Source organism: Coturnix japonica, chromosome 3, assembly GCF_054131305.1.
Source record: "Coturnix japonica strain WE chromosome 3, WE-NBRP24, whole genome shotgun sequence".
In the NCBI taxonomy this organism is placed as follows: Eukaryota; Metazoa; Chordata; class Aves; order Galliformes; family Phasianidae; genus Coturnix; species Coturnix japonica.
This window is the reverse complement of record NC_140665.1, coordinates 42,619,947-42,642,477: the sequence shown is the minus strand read 5'-3', so window position 1 is coordinate 42,642,477 and position 22,531 is coordinate 42,619,947. Positions and strand designations below refer to the sequence as shown.

General features: G+C 36.3%; 1 protein-coding gene across 18 annotated transcripts in view; it reads left to right on the top strand.

The window, feature by feature from the left end:
- QKI (QKI, KH domain containing RNA binding) overlaps positions 1 to 22,531 on the top strand; it is a 133,719-nt gene that overhangs the window by 79,049 nt on the left and 32,139 nt on the right. For 17 of the 18 annotated variants that reach the window (XM_015858033.3, XM_015858031.3, XM_015858030.3 and 14 more), the window contains one exon: positions 9,916 to 10,059. In XM_015858033.3, coding sequence (XP_015713519.2) covers positions 9,916 to 10,059 — 144 coding nt within the window. Of the gene's footprint in view, positions 1 to 6,333; positions 8,536 to 9,915; positions 10,060 to 22,531 lie in introns of those variants that run through there. The other variant, XM_085541379.1, reaches the window with a different exon arrangement.

The following is a 22,531-nucleotide window of genomic DNA, read 5'->3' as shown; positions in this document are numbered from 1 at the left end:
TAGAACATTCTACAGAAATTGAGTTTTATATGTTAGTCAATTAATTTGTTTTTCTTCTCCAAAAGACCTAGTTGACTTTGGAGGAAAAAGAAGAGTCAAGCTTTGCTCAGAACTAGCTACCATTTAAGTGGTGGGTTGATATTTATGCCAAGTAATCTGCTGAGCAGTACCTTGTCATTAAGATAAAGCTCTTCTGTAATAGTTTTGTAAGGGCAGCTTAGTGCAGAATTAACTGAGCATTGCTTCTGGTCTCATCCCTCTCTAGTTCAAAATACAAGGCATGCTTGTAATGTTTCTTTAAACCTGAAAATCCAGAACTTAGTTGTGTTGTGGAAATCACTGAAAAGATGAGGGAGTGCAGATAACTGAGTGGCATGATGTTAATTATATCATTCATTTGGTGGGAGGCACTCCAAAGCAATTACAAAAGGTTTTTTCTTGGGGGGGAGGGGTTATGTCTTATGCAACAGGGCACTATTACTGCTGCGCTAAGATGAAGGAGAAAACAGAGTTAGTGAAAACCATTTCACTGTTTCACATTTTTAAAGAGTGTTGAGTTTGTAAATTCAAATTAGAAGATGCTAAAATAATGCTCTTTTTCTATAAATGAGCTTTTCCTTGATGTTCATCTATATACCGTGGGAGATAAGTTGCTTTTGTTGTTGTTTTTGGCATATCCTTCTTTAAATAAATGGAGTGTAGTGTGCTTATTTCTCAGGTGAGCGACCGAGATGCAATATTTGTAGCTGAGAATGTTGATTACTTTGTTTGCCTAACTTGAGGTGACAGGAAGATGAATTTTTAGAATACTTCACATTGCTACTTTAAGTAGCAATTTATGTAGAATAACATTTGACTTAAGGAATGTCAGTAAGTGCTTAGAATGTCTGCAGGTTTCAAGTCAAGGAGAGCCTGGGACTACCTCATCCTCCTGCCTGCTGTAAGTAGCTTGCTGCTTCCTGCTGCAGGGCAGTGACCGGGCTGACTGTGCTTCTGCTGAAGGTGTGACTGACAGTTGGCAGCTTCATACTAAGGTATATTTCTGTGCCGTCCTTTGTGCTCAGTCTGCTACTTCTGGGATGTGTCACTGAGCCAGTTCTGCTTGCTAAGGAGGCAGAAACCTAATCTGACAGCGGTAGTTTGCTGTTGCATTGAACTGGCTCTAGATGGGTTTAGAGCTGTTGCTGGTGCAAAGAAAAAAGCCCTTCTAAAGAAGGAAGGGAAAATGCAAAACAAATGTGATCTCAGTGGTTAGGAATTGTGATTTGTTAAAGCTTTTCCTCCAATTTGATCGTAAGGCCTGTGTTCTAACTTATAAGCACAGGTACTGAAGTAAGCAATATTTGTTTTAGTAACCATCTATGAGAGTTTGGTTTATGGTTAGCACCACATTTTCCTGTTGGCATAAGAGGTGATTTGAATCTGGTTATTCAGGATACAGTTTAACTGCCTAGATGCCTGAGAAATTTCTTGCTTTCCCTTCAGACCTACAGCAGGCAGGATTGATTCAGACACCTCTGTGCATCCTGACAGAATTCTTCAGTGGAGGTTTAATCCCAAGGATTGAAATAAGAGGAAGGAAGATATAATCATATCAATACCAATACCCTGTTTTTCACTAAGATCTGGATTTTTGTGATGCCACTTAAGCTTATGCGTGAGAAATTACTGTATTATTTCCTCCATCCTCTTTTTTTTTTTTTTTTAACTGATGTTCTTACACATAACGTAAAGTTTTGACAACATGTTTGTCTAGAACTAAAATAGCTATTCCCAAACAGTAAAAGATACAGGCTTTCAGCTAGAACTTCAGTATTGCAAGCACATCAGCCTGACCTTGACATTTGGCTTGACTGTTCTGAACATAACCTCTATCCTGCATTTGGCTGCCACTCCTGTAGCCCAGCAGTAAAGTATTTCTGGCTGTTTCATAGGTTCAGATATTACAATTCGAAGTTATTCTCTTTCGTTTAACTTTCTCTTCTCCAACCTGCCTGTAACAACTTATCCAAAAAAACCAAAGATTTTGTTTATGCAGAGGAATCCCAATTGATATTAGAGATTCTAGCAGGTGTTACTACAGTAATCGACTCTGTCCCAGCTGAAAACAGGACACCAGTGGTATTCAGTAGTGCTGCACTTATGGCACCATTGAAAATTCAGCAGTTGTAATAGTTTCCTTAGAACCGATTTTATGTTGAGGCTTTAAGAGACCTTGGACAGAATCCAATTCTATACATTTATATGTTGGGTTGTTTTTGACATCAGTTTTTGATTGTTTGCTTTCTAAGTATTTTAAGATTTGCGAGATAATTGCCTTAAATAGTGTTTGACAGTTTAATGATATGGAGGAGAACTACTTTTTAATCCAGAATTGTCTTGAGGAGAGACTACTTTATACATTATTATTCTATAACAAAGACATACTAAATAACATTAACTTGTCTGCCATTGAAGTTAATGGTAAAAATGTGGCTGTATTAATTAAAATAGTTGATCTTTTATTTCTATAGGAGGAAAGCTTTGATCAAAATATTCAGGTGTGAAGTAAGCTACTGTTCTCACTGACAAGGCGTTCTTTCTTCAGCATTTCTTTTGTTGCATTATGTTTCCTCAGCAGCTTGCGGCTTGTGAACTGCCACCATTAGACACTCAGTAGGAGCAAAAGTCTATGTTAATTTGCCTGACTATAACTGCACAATTAAAGCAGTTTATCAGCAGGGGCTAAGACAATCAGTGTGTTCTGATCCTTCATGTTATAAAATTACTCCTGTTGTTCAAACAGATACTGTAATTAGTGCGTCATTTTCAACTGGTTTTCTGGAGGGCTGGCTTGGCGGTTCATCAGATGGAAATCTGTTTTTGCTGCTTACCTAAGTTCTTATTTTGTATGTAGTCCACTTCCGAAGTAACAACTGGTATTGAAATGTGGTGCAGGGCAAGGTGTATATGTAACAGCTGCAGTCACTGCATGGAGCTGTGGCCCGGGAGGGGCAGCTGGGGGGTTCGGGAAAGGGTCTGCACCAGGGGTGGTTGGGCCTTGGAAAAGGCTCCTGAAGCAGCCATTGTTCACTAAGTGTTTGGACAACACTCTGACATAGTGTTTGAATTTTGGTTGGTCCTGTGCAGAGCCAGGAGCTGGACTTTGTGATCCCTTTGGATCTCTTCCAAGACAGGATATTTGATAATGTTATGGTTCTTTAAACAAGTATCTGTGCATGCTTCGTTATGAAACAGAAGACTCCTCCTAGAACTACTGTCATTTGTAACATACCTGTAGCACAATTGATTAGGCAAAGTATGTTCTAATATGTAACTGTACTAAATAGCTATATTTCTTTTTTGCGTATCTTACCTACTCTGATAAGTGGCTGTGAATGATTATACTGTTTCTTATGTCTTTAGATAATTACAATTAAAGTACTTAGAATGTCACTCAGTTAAACCCTTGCATAGCTTAAAGGAATAAGAGCACGCTAGTTCCTAAACTAGTTCCTAAAATCCTAAATGATTTTAGCATTCAAGTTGATGCTACATGCAAAAACTGTTCGGTTTTACTCTAGCTTTTCCATATTTTTTTTTTTTTTTTTTTGTCATTCAGTAGGAAGAACTTATAGTGGGTTAGTGAAAACAATTTAATAATCTATTGATGCAGGATGTCTTTGGTTACTGAGGTACAATCCCAACATTCCCTCGAGCCAGTGGCTTTAAAAGGTCTCTGCTACTGAGCTGTTTTGTATCTTCTAGTAGCCAGTATTTTTTTTGGAATTTGTATGCATTATATTGGAAAAGGTGTACAGGATGGGAGTTAATGCTATGGTCCCTGGCTTTCTGAAAAGAAAATGAAAACCTTGTGGAAAGCTTTGTTTTCTAAGGTTCATGTTCTTTCTTCGTTGTCTGACTAATATATCCCAGTCTATCAAACTCAGAAAGTATTTGTTTTCACTGTTTCTTTCCTTTTTCTTTAATGACATATTGACAGCTGGAAATGCCCATAGTCTGCTTCACCAGTTCTATGTTTTAATTACTTAATTTGCTTTTAATTCACTGGGTGATACTGTGGTCTGAAGACTTTGTTGTGAGAAGTAAAGTCTGAGATCTTAAAACGTTCTTACTTAAATTGTGTGACTGTGCGCTGTCTTTCCCAAAACATTTTCCTCTTCACCGTTCGATTATCTTGAACAATTTCAGTTACACTTGACAGAGATGTAGCATTCTTTGGGGTTTTAAGTTATTTGAAAACTGCTGGCTGGATAGAGGAGAGGTATAGATTAACATCCCTGCACAAGGGGTATGGATGTGCCAAGTTTTTCAGTCATCTTTTTTTGCTTAGCTAACAGGAAGCTTACTTGGGTCCAATTGAAAATACTGGCTCTTATTTCTTTACCTGTAAACAACAGATGCAAAGAGCACAATAACATTATTTGACAGCAAATGCTCAGCTACAAAAAAAAAAAAAAAAAAAAGCTATTTTTTTTAACATAGTCACCATTGCTATGTATGCATTTTTGCTGCACTTCTAAAAATCAGGTGCCATTTTGTCAGACTGCCCCTCTGCTGCCATCTGTTGCACGACAACATAATGTGATGGAATACTGGTGGGAAGGTTCAACCTCTACTGCAGTACTACTAACATCTGCCTCTTACATTGTGGACCAACCTAATAAAACAGAAGGCATTATTTTTGGATCACCCCTCACTGTTTACTGCTTTCTGTTTCTTGTTAAATCAGTATTAAAGGTATTAAGAAGAAAGCTTTGGCATGGGGTATGAAGATTTAAATAGAAATGGCCTTAAATTACTGCACTGCAGGAGCTTTAAGACCATGACTGGGAATTACTTTGGTAGGGGTGAGACATATACAAGATGGGACAGAAATCAACAGGAATCTGGACATGATTATTACTCATCATGGAACAAATTTCTTACTATTAAAGCTTGGCTGTTTACATGCAAATGAACATCAACAGGACTAATCATCTCTTCACCAGCCCTCCCCCCAGCAATACCTCCATCTGATTTCTGTGGGATTAAATTTCAAGGAGTTGTAGAAAGATATTTGGGTTGTTTTTTATACGTTTGCTTTTTAAAACTACTTGACCTAGTGACCTTAATAGCAAGATAAATATTGAACAGGTTCCTCAAGTCCATTATTGCATACAAGTACCTTGGAAATAATAAGCATATCCTCAGCAGGCAGCAAAATGAAAATAAAATCTGTTTATGGAATTGTTATTTATATTTAAGGATACTGAAATTTCTGCCAGACAAGGGCACAGTGAAACTGCATCTGCCAGTTATATTACTGTTAATGTTCTTAATTTAGCAGACAGGATAGTTTGGCTGTAATTAAGCTGTTGTTCCCAAAGCTTATGGCATACATCATTTTACAGTGTAATTTCCTGCATCTTCTTTACCTCTTTACCTCCATTTTTCCTGTATAATTCTTCCATAAACAATTTCAGGAATGTATCAGAACTTCATGCTGTAAATTACTTATTATGTACATTATACAATTTTGAATATGTGTAATCAATTTACTTTTCCTGATCCTTTTTTTCTCATTTTCTTGGTGCTGTTCTTTTTTTTCTACACACATGCCCTTCCTGCTGTGCTAACGAATGTTTTATCCAAAAGTAATTCTCAAGGCAATTTCTGTCACTCCTTATGAGTCTTTGTTTAGGCAGATCTGGCAAACTGGCTGAATTGTTTGACAGTGCTGCTGAAGGACAGGAGACAGTAATCATAGACCAAAGTATAAGAAATTCCACTTAAGCATAAGAAAAAGCTTTTTTACTGTGACTGCTGCCAAACGATGGAACAGGTTGCTTGTAGAGGCTATGGAATCTCCAGCTTTGGAGATGCTCAAAGTCAGGTCTTCTAGCAGCCTGCCTGTTGACCCTGCCCTTGAGTAGGGGGTTGGAGTGGGTGGGCTCCAGGAGTTTCTTCTTACCTCAGACATTCTGTGATGCTGTGAAACAATTGGATTGTCTTAGCTATTAGCTTAGTCAAATTGAAGGTAGCCATCATTTGTGATTTTGTTCTGTTGTGGTCTAATCCCAGCAGACAGCTGTGTTGAGATAACTCTCCCCAGTTGGGTGGAGGAGAGAATTGGAAAAGTGAAGTATGAGAACTCATGAGTTTAGATTAAGGCATTTAACTAGGTAAAGTAGAAGTTGCGTGTACAAGGAAAGCAAAATATGGAACTAGTATGCTACATTTCCATCAGATTGCTGATGTTTAACTTCTTCCTGGCAGGGTTCATCACTCATAACAGTTAATGGCAAATGTCATTACTCAGAATGTCGCTCCCTTCCTTCTTTTTTCCACTAGCTTTTCTTGCTGAGCTTGGCGCCATTTGATGGTATGGGGCATCCCTTTGGCCAGTCTGTGTCAGCTGCCCTGGTTCAGTCCTCATCTAGCTCCCTGTGCACCCCCAGCCTCCTCTCTGTTAGGGCAGTATGAGAAGCTGAAGAGTTCTTGGCTGTCTGTAAGCACTGCTCTGCAACAGCTTAAAATATTGCGTTATCACCAATGTTTTCATCAAAAATCCAAAGCACAGCATCATGTAAGCCTCTATGAAGCAAATTAACTCCGTATCAACCAAATCAATGATGCTTTCTACAGTAACTCCTTGTTGTTCCCTTCTGGTTATCATTTTATCTTTTTCCTTCCAAAAAATAAAAACAGCATCAGAACAAAACCTAAAGTTTCAGTCTCTACTTCATAAGTATTAAGAAGCATACTTTCCATGCACTGTTGTGTATATATTTTATTTACTTGTGTGTCCTTTTGTAGAACTGGAAAAAGATGTTTTCAGAACTGGTCACATAAAGAAGAGAAAGTTTTAATTTTAATGTCTTACTTGGAAGAAAATATGTTTTCCCAGATCATTCCTTTGGATTTAAGGTAGTATAAAGAGTTCTAGCTTTAAACTGCAATAGATCACAGGTTGTCTCCTAGACCCCATGAGCATAACAGTGCATTTTGGATCTGACTCAGTTGGAATGAATGACTTAGACGATATTTGAATTTCCTGGTTTTAGTTTTTAAAGCAAACCAAGAAAACTCAGCCATTTACTTGACTTTTCACTCAATTTTTAATAAACCAGATGACAGATATTTGCAAGACTGTTAACTTACTAGGAAAGAAGCCATGTTGAGTACTGTGGGAGAAGTGGAGGAATTCTAAGTCCAAGCATGTTGAGATAGAAGAAATACGAAGCCTGTTCCCAACTATTCTCTTGTATCTAATTGTGTATTCTATGTACGTTGTGTAGACTTCCATTCTCCTTAATCCTCGTTCCAGTTTTGCCATTTGATTTAAGAAATTACGCTGTCTATGGCAGCAAGGTTTTTATTAGTGTGTTGGAACGTTTTATGATCATAGTAAAAGGGCAGTAAGCACCCTATGCTAGTTCAGTTATCTTAACGAGTGTTTGTATGACTGTGCAGTGAGGTCTGACCTGTTAGCTCCTGTGATTAGTGAACTTATACACAGTGTTTTCCACCTAGAAATAAATCAGGGTTCCTATCAGTCTTTGTGATACCTATTGGTATCATCTCTGTTTTGTCTTACATGCAACTTCTTTTTGAAAATAAAACAAAAAGGCAACAGGAAATTGTTCATACTGCAGCAGAGTAATTTGAACCACAGTGTCAATACTCGAGACTTTGTTAATACAAAATATTTAAATACCAAACTAAAGAGAGGCAGACTACCCAATATTGTAATAAAGAATTTCTGATGAGCGGAAAGGTCACAAGGCAGGCATGCATGGACTGGGACAATGTACATTTTATTTTTCTTTACTTACAGGTAGTGAGACTTTGTACCATTCTGTTCTTATTGTGAAAGAAATCAGTGGAGCGCTGCAGGCCCCTTTCTGTGTACCTGTATTGTGCACTCCTATTACATTGGTCTACTGCTGAAGCTATGTTTAGCCATTGCCTCTTTTTGGGGAACAGAACTCGGTGTTTTATGTAGGGTTATGGGTTAACTCTCCTCAATTGTCTATCATGCTTTGATATTTTCTGCGAGTTCCTGGTTTTGCAGTTTACCATGCATTTAATACAGTAGCAAACCAATACCTTTCCCACTATGTCATTTCACCAGCTATCCATGCAAGAAGAGAGAGTAGCATTTTCTTTGCTGTATCACTCTGGTTTAGGAACCTCATCTGGTTCACCTTAATTTTAACATTAAGCTTCATACTGCCTCATATAAGCAAAGCTTGTCATGATTTGAAAAAAAGGAATTGTGTAAGTAGTAATTGTGGAGTTCTGACCACAGTTGAGTGAAATAAGGTGCGAATACCTAATGGTAAGATAGTTTCTCAAAAGATTAAATTCCAGCAGGGAGCATATTATAACTCACCTGTACTTTGTATCAGGTCTGTTTTGTAAGTAAGAGTTATTTCTTTTTCCAATTCTAAAATTCACAGAGGTATATTTACTGCTACCATTGTTTAAAAAACTGCCTGCGATAACATTTCTAAACCAACCAGAAAGTCTCTGTTCTTATAATAAATGAATACAATGAAAAAAAAAAATCATAGTGGCTGATAATGGGAACTTGTGTGTATGTGTGCTTGTTACATAGAGAGCAGTAAGAGGAAATTGCCTTCAAAGTACTGATTATTTAACATAAATTTTCCATATACGTCTCACGATTTTCCATTTTCATCCTTGTCTATTCCACAAAACATTTCAGAATTAAAGCAGCTGAATTAAAGATGGAGCAGTGTTCCTTAGAATGTTCTTTCAGGTATTTATGAATATAAAGTACTGCATGTATTTGCTGCTATTAAATCTTTCTGATTTCCTGGAGGAAATTTGATTAAATTTAGGGTAAAAGACACATTTTACAATTAACATTGCTTGCCTTCATTTTTTTTCTAAAAGATGAACTGTAGTTAAACCTTAAATGTTTTTTTTTTTTACAAGAAAGGAGGCTTTTTTTTAACACATTCTATTTCATTTTAAATATCGTTATACTTAAGTTTAGCCAGTTTACTTCGCTATGTAATAAAAATGGAGTTGCAAAGTTTCTTCTCTGTTGTGTTAATTTTGTTCTTGAAAGAATGGATAAGAGAATGTGTAAGTTAAATGTACTGATATCTGTTGCTTAGAAGTATTTCTTACAAAGCAATAATTTGTTTAGCATGCCTTCCCTTCCTCTAAAACTACTACTAAGATCCATCTTTGAGATTTTTATGCCAATAGTATAACAGAATACCTGTGTAACTGACTGTCTTGTTATGTGGTCTTCTGTGAACAGTATTAAAACAAACAGCCTTGTCACCTTCTCATTTTCTCCTTTCATCCATTACACATAGATATGTTTTGAAAATTACAACTTATGTTCCCTTTTTAATGTTTCTTTTTTTTTTTTTAACTGTTCATGCATGAGTATTGAAAAGCAGTCCATGACACTGAAGAATCACACTCTCCTCATTCTTTGGGGAGATTCAAATGAACTCTCTGTGTATGGTGTCTGTTTTACTTCTTGAAAGTACTGGGTTTATTGACTTACAAGTATGTTTCATCTGTTTAATCCTTGGTAGGCTGAAGAGAATAATGGAAGCAATAGTATTTATCTTATGCTTTGTGTTCTTGTTCCTTAAGTTGAGGAAGATACTATACAGGATCATAGTTATTTAAAAAATGATAATAAAGTGGTTTCAAAACACAAAAACCCCCAAAGGATTTTCTAAAAGATATTTTGAAAATTAAGCTCTTGTTAAATGACTACATAAAACAAAATTCTGTCTCCACAGTATCAAAGAGACTTATTCTTTCTCCTGTCTTTTGTTGGAAATACAGTTCATGCTCTTTGCATAAATGAGTTTATCTATTTGATTGTTTTTTACAGAATGTTGCAGTGCTTCATATTATCTATGGTTTGTATTTCAGGAAGAACAGAACCGAGGCAAGCCCAACTGGGAACACCTGAATGAAGATTTGCATGTACTTATCACTGTGGAGGATGCTCAAAACAGAGCAGAAATAAAACTGAAGAGGGCTGTTGAAGAAGTGAAGAAGTTACTGATACCTGCAGTAAGTATTTGTGGATGCAAGTCTTTGATTTACATTTCCAGGAGTTATTTCTGAAAAATAATTAATGCTTTAGCAGCAATAGAGAACCTACAGAGTGGTACCCTAAGTAAAATGTATGTATTATTTTCTGATACTGTAAGGATCTTTAAAAGTCTCATCCCTGATCATATTATTCCTCACATCAGAGTAGTTCTTCTAAAAGATGTTAATTTTTCTACCTGCTCAAGATACATATATATAGGAAATTCTTGCAACCTTTGTAAAACCATGCTGAGCTGCTGCAAACATTGGCTTTCTTACCTTGTTTCCATATAAGAATGTTCTGCTTTCAGGCTTGGAAAATAAGACGTGTTTTTGTTTGTTTGAGATGATTCTGATACTTCAAAAAAAAGAAGGCATGTTTTCTCAGATCATTGTATTAAACACCTTCCAAAAAGAACAGAACCCCTCAGGAATACAGTAGTAAACACATTTATATTGAGGAAAAATAAATATTCTTGAGCTAGAAAATGGGCTGTCTTCCTTATTCCCTGAAAACATTAGCTGCCTTCTGCCTAGCTAGATGACTTTGACTTTTGAAAGTTAAAAAAGTTCAAAACCTTAAAAGGCTTTAACTTTTGCAGGGAACAGAATTATCATGTCTGAACCCTTCTCTCAGGCCTGCTCTGTATTCTCACTCAAAGCAAGATGACTCAGCATGGCAGTGTAGTGCATTCCATGCAAGTTTCTTCCATCTTGTGCTGATTTTTACTACCACTTTAGTGTCATTTTATCGTGATAGAAATAAATGGAATCTTTTTCATTGGAGGAAACATTTGCCTCAAGAGGAAAAAATGAGTTCATCATGTGAAGGAGAGTGGTACTCGGTATTAAAGTGACTAAACAGTTTCGGGTGGTTGGTGAACGTTAGTAGAGGCTGGCTATGAGGAAGCATGTGGTAGCAGAAGCCATATACAAAACACATGTTTAGAAGTTACCAAAGGTCAGGAATGAACCCTAATTTTTGAATTAACAAAATATGGTTGTATATTAAATAGGAAATATAGCATAGATCACTTGGCACACATTCAGTCTCTGAAAGGAAAAGACAACAAGAAAAAACACATCTTCAGAATGTATCTATTTATTGAAGAGATGTACAATGTGTTAGGGTTTATGTGGTATATACTTGTTTTTTTGCTACAGCCTATTGTGCCTGTTGAGTTGGTACTGTAATCAGCTGCACAATCAAATTCTGGTTTCATTCATGATCAAATTTAAGATTATGTGGGAGATAAAACTAAATTTCATTATAAAACTAAATCTCATTCTTACTGTGAATTGACAGTGTTTGCATTTTCTAAGATACGTTTTTGAAAAGCAAGTTTGTGGTAGGTATGATTTCTTCAAACAATCTGTTATAGTCAATATATTAAAAAACAAAACAAAACAAAAAAAACTAGTAGCATTTTGTAGCAACAGTACAGAAATAGGCATATTATATAACAGTTTTTTATTTGAAGGTACTTGGGGGAAAAGAGGCTACTTCAGTAGTAAAAAGTATTATTTCTTGTCTTTAAAATGTGAGTTGCTACTGATATTTTTCCTTGTGGATGAGACTTTATTATTTTCCCTTTTCACAAGTTATCTTAAGAAATAAAAAGGATAACTTGAGATAGATTGGCTGAAGCAGCCATTTTTCTCCCCAACGAAAGAGAAGGAGAAAGGCCAATGTTTTTATTTTTTCCAATAAATTTACATGTCTTTGGTATGAAAATTGATACTTATTTGCTGTACTTCAAGTTCTGTAAGGACTAATTATTTTCCTTTTCCCATACTTCAGTGAGATATTGGTCATTATCTGCACCTGCAAGATCTTACAGTACTGCTTCTTTCATGTTTTTCTCCAAAGAAAAACAGGAAGAATAAAGCAGCCTGCAGTCTTTGGGGAACACATTGACCTGTTCTGTCCTTATGTCCCTTTCTAAAGTGGATCCTACAGGTTATCGATCTCTCATCATTTTTAGAGCTTTGAGTGTTTATTTGCTATTTGCAAGAGTTCAGTAAGGATGGGTAGTTCTTTCAAAGGGTAGACAAAAGATAGTCTGGTTTGTTCAATTGTAGAAGGTACAAAAAAGAAAAATAGAGAGTTGCGTCTTACATAAGGGGACAGATATTGTACTTCATCTGTGTAACTCAGGTGATTATATCTTAGTGTTAAAAATGTAAAGTGATTATTTTGTGTACTGGGCAGTATGGCTAAGACCCTCTACTTCAGGATTATTTAATGTTCTAAGGTGCATTGAATAAACTATACAGTTAGACAGCAACATAAAGAGATAGGTAAACAATTGGCTGATGGTTCAGGCTCAAAGACTTTCAGTAAACTGGTTATATCAAGCTGGTGGCTGGTCACTATAGCGGGGCAGGCTCCACAGGACTCAGCTGTGTGCCCTGGCAGCCCAAAGGGCCAAGTGTGCCCTGGAGTACATCAGGCTCAGCACTACCAGCCAGGCGAGGGAAGGGGGTGTCCTGCTGTGTTCTCTGCTGTGCACCCTAACCTCCAGCACTGGGTGTAGGTGCCACAAGAAGGTCATAAACCTATGGACATCCAAATTAATATATGCCAAAGGAAGTAATTGTTCCACTCTGCTCTGTGCTGGTGCAGCCTCACCTTGAGTACTGTGTGAAGTTTTGGGCACCACAATATAAGAAAGTTTTGCAACTGTTAGCGTCCAAAGTAGTACCGTGAAGGTGGTGAAGGGAGCATCTCGGTGTGGTCAGCCTGGAGGGGTTGAGGGTGGGGGTTCTGAGTGGCTTGTATTTATTCTAATACAGTCAGTGCATAAGGGCAGCTGTAGTTCTACTTAGTTGCTGCCCCTCATCTTGTATGAAGACAACTGCAAAACAGTGAATGCTTCCTCTCAGACTTTACTTTACTTGCCACTACTGTAACAGTATTTCAAGTTTGTAATGAGTAGGAAAGGCTGTTTAAGTAGAAGGTTCTATTGTTTTGTTAGTACATTTGACTGTTGCCTGTAGTAGATATTTTTAGACTTAACAGTCTTGAACATCATTAAATTTAGCTGTACAGTATGAGGAAAAGTATCTTTGTTTTTAAATTTGGTAATTCATCCTGCATAGTACTAGGTGCTTATGTTGTAGCCAGTAAATTTAAAAATGGAGTAAGGAAATGATGCAAAATAAAGCAGTAACCAGAACACGCTTTCCACAATAAGATTTACAGTATAAGTTCATAAAGAGTTACAAATGAATTAATAATCGAGAAGCAGAAATTGGAGATTAACTGTAATAGTCTTTGGGTCACATTTCAGAAAAACTTCATGGAGCTGCAAAGTCTCAAATACTAAAGCAGAAGTAACCAAGCTGAAGTGAAGACTGATGGATTATTGCTATTACTGTCCTTTAACAGTATTGTAGATGCTGAGGTTGCTGTAGCTTATTTCCAGTAAGCTGTCCTGTAGGCTAAATAAATAGGCATTAGTGGAACTGGGAAACAATGGAGTTAAAGCATGCACTCTCTTTTAAACATTTTCATAAACAACAGAAGATAGCTACGCATAATGAGTAATAGAGTAGTCCAAAAAAAAAAAAAAAAAGTAAATCAGAATGAGAACAGTTGGGGAAGTACCTGAAAATTGCCCAGGAGGCTGAAGCAGTTGCTGAAAATGATTGATTGAATCTTCTTGAGTCAGGGTTTTACTATTGGGTGAATTTATTTATTTTGGCCTGAGGGGCTGATAAGGTTAAGTGGAAGGTACTACTAGAAAAGTGAAAATAGGAGCCAGGAACTTAGAAGGTTTGTTAACCAAGACAGCACAATAAGAAATACTGGCTGTTTTCAGGGGGGGAAAAAAAAAGGCAACTTAACTCTGCTGTAACAAAAATGGCCTCACGAAGTTCCAACCTATTTCTAGATTATGGAGAACAAGAGGACATAATCCTGATGATGGCTGCTTTCATTATGAACTGTGGCAAAGTTGGGAAAAAACCTTAAGAATTAAGATTAAGTCAGAAGGTTAAAGCAGATAACACTTTGTAAAACAGCAGAGGATTATTTTCCATATAATAGAAGGCAAAAAAAAAAGTTAAGAGTAAGGGAAATACTGGAAAGAAATCTGGGAGAACAGCATTTGATTTTCATCTTGAAGATAATATTATTCATCTTGTTTCTTTGATGAAATGTGTAAAAAATGAAATAACAAATAATTCACTGTAAGCATCATTATGGAGAACTTGCTATTCTTCATTAAGTTCAATGTCTTGAAGCATTGTATGCCAACAGAAACAACAGCAAAGTAGAGCTTTCTATGAAGATGTAATACAGACACAACTAAAATACACATTAGTGACCTAGTAGTTAAACAAAAATATCTGTCTTAAATGGGTTGCAGTCTCTTCTTCAGTGTCTGTTGCTTTACCTTGTGGAGAAACATTAGAGAAAGACAGTACAAGCCTTTCATGGTGATATTGAATGACTTGTTTTGCTAAAAAAAGTAACTTTTCTCCATGGTAGCTTGGCTCTAACATAAAAGGATTTTACGTATAGACTGACTTCTTCCAAATGCTGGCTTTGCTCCTTATCAAAGCTGCAGCAGAAAGTGACATTACAGTATTTCATGTGGTTTAATGTGTTACATGCTGCATGGGTTTTCTACAAATTGGAATGTCCTTTGTAGTCATGCTCACTATATAAATATTGACTGTCCTCCTTGTTTACTCTTTATTACGAGGAATGTTACTTTAATGTCTCTGTTTTTAGTCACAAACAGGACTATATGTCAAATAATGGGAGAGAATAAAATAAAGGGGCAACAGTAGAAGCAGAAAGTGTTGTTGTTTTCAGATGGGTTAGTTCAAAGCATTAAAGCATTTTTTTTTTCCTTGAAACCTGCCTTCAGAAGATGTGATAAAGGGGGACTCTTGCATTAAACAGAAACATAAAAAAGCAATTTCTAATGCTTCCATTATAAGCATAGTTGCAGATTTTGGTTGGGGTTTATTTTCAGTTTTCTTCAGGATGTCTTTATTTTTACCCTTGCATTTATGTGTGCTGGATTCCATACCCAAGAACTAATTTGATAGTAAAAACTCAATGCAGTAGAAAGAGTTTTATTCCTGCCTTAGCTTTAGTAAAGAAAAAAAAAAAAAAAAGTAGGGGGGAAATATCATAGTAATGCTGCGCATTACTTCCCATCCAGTAGCACGAAATCTAATATTTGAATGATACTAAGATTTCATTTGTCATAGCCATTAAAAAATAAATAAATAAAGATACAACACAGTAAATTCTGCATGCAAGTTTGAGTTTCCCGAATAGCTCTTTCTATTTAATTCCTGTGTGCTATGCTGGTTTTACATTTTTGCTTTCAAAATAGAGAATATAGCAATGCCTTCTGTAGTCTGTCAGTTGAAATGTTGGTCATGCTGTGCATTGTACTGTTTGCTGCTTGTTCAATTAAAGTTAAGAAATGAGTAACTGATACAGTAGCAGATAAAGGACGCTATTGGCTTTAAAAACATTTTGGAAATTCCTTCATTACATCTGTTCTGTTGATCCAGATGCAAGTCTATTGCAATGCATGCCAAGTATGTCTTCCAAAGAGGAAGTCTGTAGGTAAGATAATGAAGCAGATGAGCTTTTGGGGTTGGACAGCTAAATAACAAGTGGTAGACTTTTTGATGTGAAGGAGAGTGATAGAGTATTATTTTTAGTAGTATGAAGCAGACATAGTTTTTCCATGACATTTTGAACAAGCACTTCTGCAGTCCTGCCATTCCTCAATGATTTGCTGTTCTTGTTTCCTGTTTTACATCAGAAGGTACTGGCCTTCATCTGATCGTTTAGTGTGTCCACTTGGTGAACTGCTTAACCTTGGATTAACTGGCTTGCTGTGGGATCAGTTCTGTTTTAGCGCTGACAGAGGTGATGGAATGGGAACACACAGCCAGGGTGTTGCAGTTTAACCCTGGCAGGCAGCTTAGCGCCACACAGCCACTCACTCACTCTCCCCAAGTGAGACTGGGGAGAGAACTGGAAAGGCAAAAGTGTGAGAAGTCGTGGATGAAGATAAAGACAGATGACCAGGTAAAGCAGAGTGGAACAAGGAATTTCTTAGCTTCTCCTCGTCATCAAGAAGTTGTTAAGCCACTTTTTGGAAAGCAGGGCTCATCACACCTAACGGTTTCTTGGGAAAACAAATGCCATCACTCTGCATGTCCCCCCCCTTCCTCCTTTGCCCTTGCTGAGCATGACACCATGTTGTACGCTGTACCCCTTTGCAGATGAGAACAAAATAATCAGAAGGATGGTGTAGCAGAGTGTGACAGTAGGAAAAAAAAAAGAGAAAAACCTACTAGTGTCCAGTACTGGTAATTCCAATAGCTTACCAACAATATCAACACAGATTTAATTATGTTGAGCAGTCTTTAAGTAAATTTTGACATGCTCTTTTAACAGTCTTATTCCTCTGAAAGTTTTTAAATCTCAGTCTTAAAAATGATTAAGTGGAACTCCTAAAATAGTTAACTTAGGAAGTGCATATCTATTCTATTTGACTTGTCACTGCACAGTTAAATGTTTGAGCTGAAAATTTTTTCAGGCCAGACATAAGTGTGAAAAAAGCTCTCCCTATCATTGTATACAGCGGTGGAAACTCTTTAGACCGACTGGTAGCTTGTTATCACTTAAAAGTTGTCTGTCAATGGTACTGATTTTTTTTCTGACCGTATTTACTGCAAGAGGTCATTTGTAGCTTAATTGAACTAAAACTTGTATAAACTGTTTAACTCCTCAACTCCTTTGAAGTGATCTTCATAGTACTAAGAGGAAAGCTAATATTATTTATTAGGATAGTTTTGGAATTGCATGGATGGAAATCAGAAGGATGAAAAAATAGCAATAGGGTAAATGTAAATTTATGATGATCTGTGCAGATACATTTCAGGTTATATGTTCACAAATTCTGATGTGTGGTCATGATCAGATACATGTACTTAAAAAGAACTAGTTGAATCAGATTATAATTTGAGTAGCTGTAAGTATTGATTCTTGTCTTTCCTGGGCTTTTCTTACACTAATTGGGGAAGAAAGCTTCTCCATAAGTTATTTTTAAGTGTCTTAATCAAGCTGTTAGTCTGAAACTTCTTCCAGACTTTTTCCATGGTTTATAGAACCTAGGAAAATCAGTTAATTGTTCCTACCTACAGTTAGTATTGAACACTATAACTTTTCCAAAATATTAATTGGAGATGTATGCCGTTGCCTTCTGTTTTTTCTTTGATTTTTATTTATTAATTATTAGTGTCACAGTATGTAAGTTGGGAAACAGTTGAGTGTTGTTTCTGGAAAAGACCTTGGGAAATTAATGAAATTATTTTTTCAAAGAGAAACAAAACATTTATTTATTTTTTTTGCCTAAAAGTCTGTAGGCATACACAATTCCAAAGCAAGTTTACGCATTGATTGGGATCGCTAATTAGATTTTTTTATGATTTCTCTGTATTCCAGAAAATGTATGTAATCTCTTTGGTTTTGATAGATGTCATTGTGATGGTATTGATCTATCATGTTGTTCTTTTTTCTTACTTCATCCCATTTTTTCCCATTGTTTTTTTTTTTTGTGTGCTCTTCCTGTACTTCTTTTGTACTTCTTTCCTTCCATTTCTTTGTTCTTTTTCTTTTGATGGTCTTGGAACAGAATTTATATGCTAGAATCTTCATATAAAACCTTGTTTAAGCTCTGGGTATCTGGGGGTGCTGTTTGACAGCAGGCTGAACATGAGTCAGCAGTACCCTGGCAGCCAAGAGGGTGAGCTGCATTTTAGGACTCACTAAACACAGCATACCCAGCCAGTCAAAAGTGGTGATTCTCCTGCTATATTTAGTGCTGGTGCTGTCTCATCTTGAATATCATGTGCAGTTCTGGTCTCCACAATATAGAAAAGATATTAAGGTCCTTGAAAGCATCCAACGGAGACACCGAAGTCGGTAACAAGGCTGGTAGGCATGTCCTGTGAGGAGAGACTGAGAGCACTGGGATTGTCCAGTTTGGAGAAGAGGAGGCTGAGAAGCGACCACATTGCTCTTTGAGGAGCTCTGAGGAGTGGAAGCCCTCAAGCAGATGCTAGGATCTGATCCTGGGAACTATTGACAGGATGCAGAGGAACATCACAAAGCTGTGCCAGAGAAGGTTCACACTGGTTGTTAGGAAGAATTCCTCTACTATGAGGGTGGTCAAACAATGGAACAAGCTTCCTTCCTAGGGAGATACTTGATGCCCATCACTGTTCAGGAGGCACCTGGACAGTGCCCTTAATGATAGGCTTTACATTTTGATTAGTCCTGAAGTGGCTGGGCTTAGGGTCCCTGACAGCTGAAATATTCTCTCTATAAAACATGGCTAAAGTATTTCTCCCCTTAGGTGGGGAGTATATTAGGAAGCTCTGATTCTATCTGTATGTGCTATTAAATGTGATAAGATAACAAACTAAAGATCCATTTTTTTTTTCTTACCTTTCATTTCCAGTTACCATTATTCATTTAGATTCCTATTTTACTTACTATTTTTGACCTTGAAATCTTCTCAAAATAACTGTACTTTTTCTTGTCAGTGAATTTTGTATATACGTGCATATTATTATATATTATTTGCATACATATATATGTTATTATTATACATACATGTATGCATTAACTTTGCATATACGTCTTAACATGTTCTGATCTTAAAAAACAGAACTTTTGGTATCCATTCAGTTGATTTTCTTTTTTGGAAACACAGCCTTGCGTTAACCCCAAGTGAGAGGAATTGTTCTTGGAGAGCCGTAGTGTAAAGATCTGTTGTCCTGCACATCTATCACATTTTCATACTAAATAATAACTGGAATAGTTAAGGAGGACAGATTGCCTTATGTATAAGTGTTCTAAGCAGTGCTTGCTGGAAGGGTCTTAGAATTGCAAAGATTTTTATTTGCAGTAAAAGTAAAGTAACCAGCAAGTGCTTTCCTTTTCAAGCTATTTAAAGTACGCTGTATTGCCAGTGTTAGTTTTGAAATCTAGATGTCTGATTATACAAAGAAAAAGCTTGTCATACAAACATCTGTAGTTTAATGCTGACTGATGATTTATACTCATCAAGCTTCCCTTCATTATGCTATTTTGACGTCATACTGCAGAAAATTCTAATGTTTGGGAAAGTGATCAGGATTTTCCATCTACTATTCAGTAGAAAATGTGTTTTTTTTAAACAGTACAGAAATACTCAAGCATGCAGTATAGGACAAATGAGATTTTCTTAAATATTTTGCTTATAGGCTAATATTTTAATATAGGAATGTTCTGGACTCTTATCAGGAGGAACATAGGTGAGCATGATGTAAGAGACTGGAGCTAACTATTTTAAATAGCTTAAGTCATGTTGGACTGGGTCATTAGTAACATGCTTTTAAGTTAAACTTGGGACTGGCAGGCTGTCCTGGAAAGTGAAAGATGAGATGTTACTGGAAAGTGATGTTGCTTGGATTGGAGAAATCAGTGAGAAGTTTTTAAGTCTTTGACAAGTTCATTTTGCTTTTGTGTTGTTGGAAATCACATTTTCTACTATTTCTTTCTTCGAATGTATGTTAGTAATTATTTTCAAAACTTTATTTTCAAGCATGCTGTATTAGTGGGACTAACAAAATACATTTTGTGTCACTTTAAAGTTGAAATTTCCATATGCGGAATTCAGAAACCATTGTTGGAGTTCATGGTGGTTTTGCCACTTCATTCTCAGGGGAGATTTATGCCATTGAACATACAAGGAATCTTCCAGTACTATTATCAGCTATTTTGATTCTGAGATCCAGATCTCTTGGCATCAGTGTGCGTGTGTGGTGTCAGACGCCAGATTTCAGATGATTCACAAAGGAAAGTCAACCTTCCACATTTTCATGTTTGTTACAAATCCTGGGCAGTGATTGCAAAGGGATGCAGTTTGTCTTTCCTCTTTGTGCAAAGGATATTTTTTGCCTCTGACAGGCGAAACTTGCTCAAGATCAAATGATACATGCCCATACATAGCAAGTGAGCATAGGCTATAGTTTCTGATCCTGGAGGGAGGGGACTGTCGTAAGTATCAAAATACCATATGCTGTGATGTGCAGCTGTGGTGGTTTCACATCAGCAGAATATCCTTCTAAATATGCAAACAAGTCAGAAGGCTCCAGTTGTTATGACCGTCCTGTTAATTTCTAAGCAGACCTTTGGAAGATAGAAAGACAACAGTGGTTCCACATATTCTTTATCACTAATCAGATGAATGTCCAATTCCTTTTTAATTTATTTAAAATACTGAATCTCTTCTTCTCAAGAATAACTTCCATGTTTAAGGTAAAGATGGCATTCCTTGCCACAGCACAGCTCAGCTGCTTTTTGTTTCTGAAGTTTGCTAGTAGCCACAGGAATTTGTTTTGTTTGTTTTTCAGAAATAGAAATGTAATGTTATTGATTTGTTACGTTGTTTTGACTTTATAATTCTAAAGAACTATTTCAATGTAAGATCTGTGAAGATTTCATAGACTGTTTTTGAAAAAAACAAGTGGCTCTAAATGTGTTCTGGAATAGCATTAAGGAATAGCATCATCTTTAGGCTAGCTAGCTTTATTTTCTGGAGGTTACATGGGAGACTTCTCTTCAATGGATAATTTTGTAAAGACAGCTACTTACAAAATGTTCAGGTATGGAGGACAGAGCACAAAAACACACTCAAAAAAAAATAAACCAAAACCCTTCCAGAATAGTTTAAATTGAATATTAACTGATTTAGATTTTTGAGCATTATCTCCAACAAATGTTTTTACAGTGATGGTTACATGGAGAACTTTTCCCAGAAATGACTTCTTGACGATTACCTTACTGTGAGTTGTGTAAAACTTCAGTTGTGTTCCCCTGAATTGAATCAGTGCATGCATTGCTTGTAGTTGATTTCATCAGCCGTAAAATATTTATTGACACCGTGCCATTCTTTTCACGTAGTTCTGATTTAGTATCTATATTTTCTTAAGCTTCTTACAGACATATTCCAGATGCAATATATTTGATAGCATATTTGACTGAAATATAGCCCAAGATATGTTGGATATATTCCACTATATTTATTATGATTAATATCAAAATTACGCATTCAGAGCTAAACTGAATACTTTTGTATGACAGGAAGTAAAGTCCACTTTAGCTCATCATTCCAAACTTGCAACACTTGTTTAAAAAAGAACGTAAATGCATACATACATACTGAGAGCGTAAAAGGTAATCTAGCAGTTGTAGTATGAAAATATTTCATTTCACTGCAACAATACTTTCTGATGGGAAAATGTCAAAACAATTTGAATTGTAGAAAAAAACAGTGTTCTTTGCTTACAGCAATAAAAGGAGATCTCTTGAGCGGAAGCTGACAAAGCAGTCTTTTCAGCTGCATTACTTGAATGAAATGGGATGCTAAATATAAGAATTAAGCTTTGTCTCCACATTGCTTACTATGTGGGTTTTACATACATATTAAAGTTCTGAAGCCATATTAAAGAGCGTTGCAAGACAGTTTTGAAAACGAATGCTGTTATCTTGCATGACAGATTGGCCACCTCTATTGGAAGCCCATGGCAGCCGCATGAAGTTGAAGCGGTACTTCATTCCTAACAACTGAAAATTTTCTTCACGAGGAAAGATTATTTTTGTATATGCATAATTTTTAATTGAATTTCTAAAAAGGATTATATTGGCTACCACTCAAAACAAAAGCTATTCAGTACAGGATCAACAGTGGAAAACTTAAACTTACCAAAGGTGGTAATTCTGTACCTTCTTTTCTCTGATCTGCTTTTTACAAATGCCAATTAAATGCTTAGCCTAACAAACATGTAAGTCAGGTCAGTGTTACACCAGTGTATTCTCTCATCTTACTAGCTGTTATGATGTTATTTGATTTGTAATTTGGAACTTTAAGTAGTCTTTTTTTGGCTTCTTGGTTGGCATTTGTTTTAAAGTACTTATTTGTGTACTTCTATTTTGAATACGTTCTTTGGAAGCAGCTTTGGACTTGAAATAAAATACTGTTTTTATGTTTAGGTAGTAGTTACAGTCTTTTTCCTAACTTATTTATATAAATGCAAGTAAAACCCAAAGTAATGTCCACATGTTAGTCTTACCATTATACATGCATTTCAAGGTTAAGCTTCTTTTTCCTCGTGAGTGAGATTCAGTCCTTAATTAAACAGGAACATTGTTGAATAACGTGGTTGGGATGTCAACACTCAGATATCTCTGAAACTTGCAGAAAAATTTAAGCAATACTGTGGCAATTCAGCAAAACTGGTAACAGCCTCAGCTGTTTTTGCCAAAGGTGAAGAAGGCAATCTTGTATGTAGCTTTACAAAAGCTTAACAAAAGCAAGTCTGTAGATGGCTTTCTTCTGCAGGTTATCAGGAAAAGAGA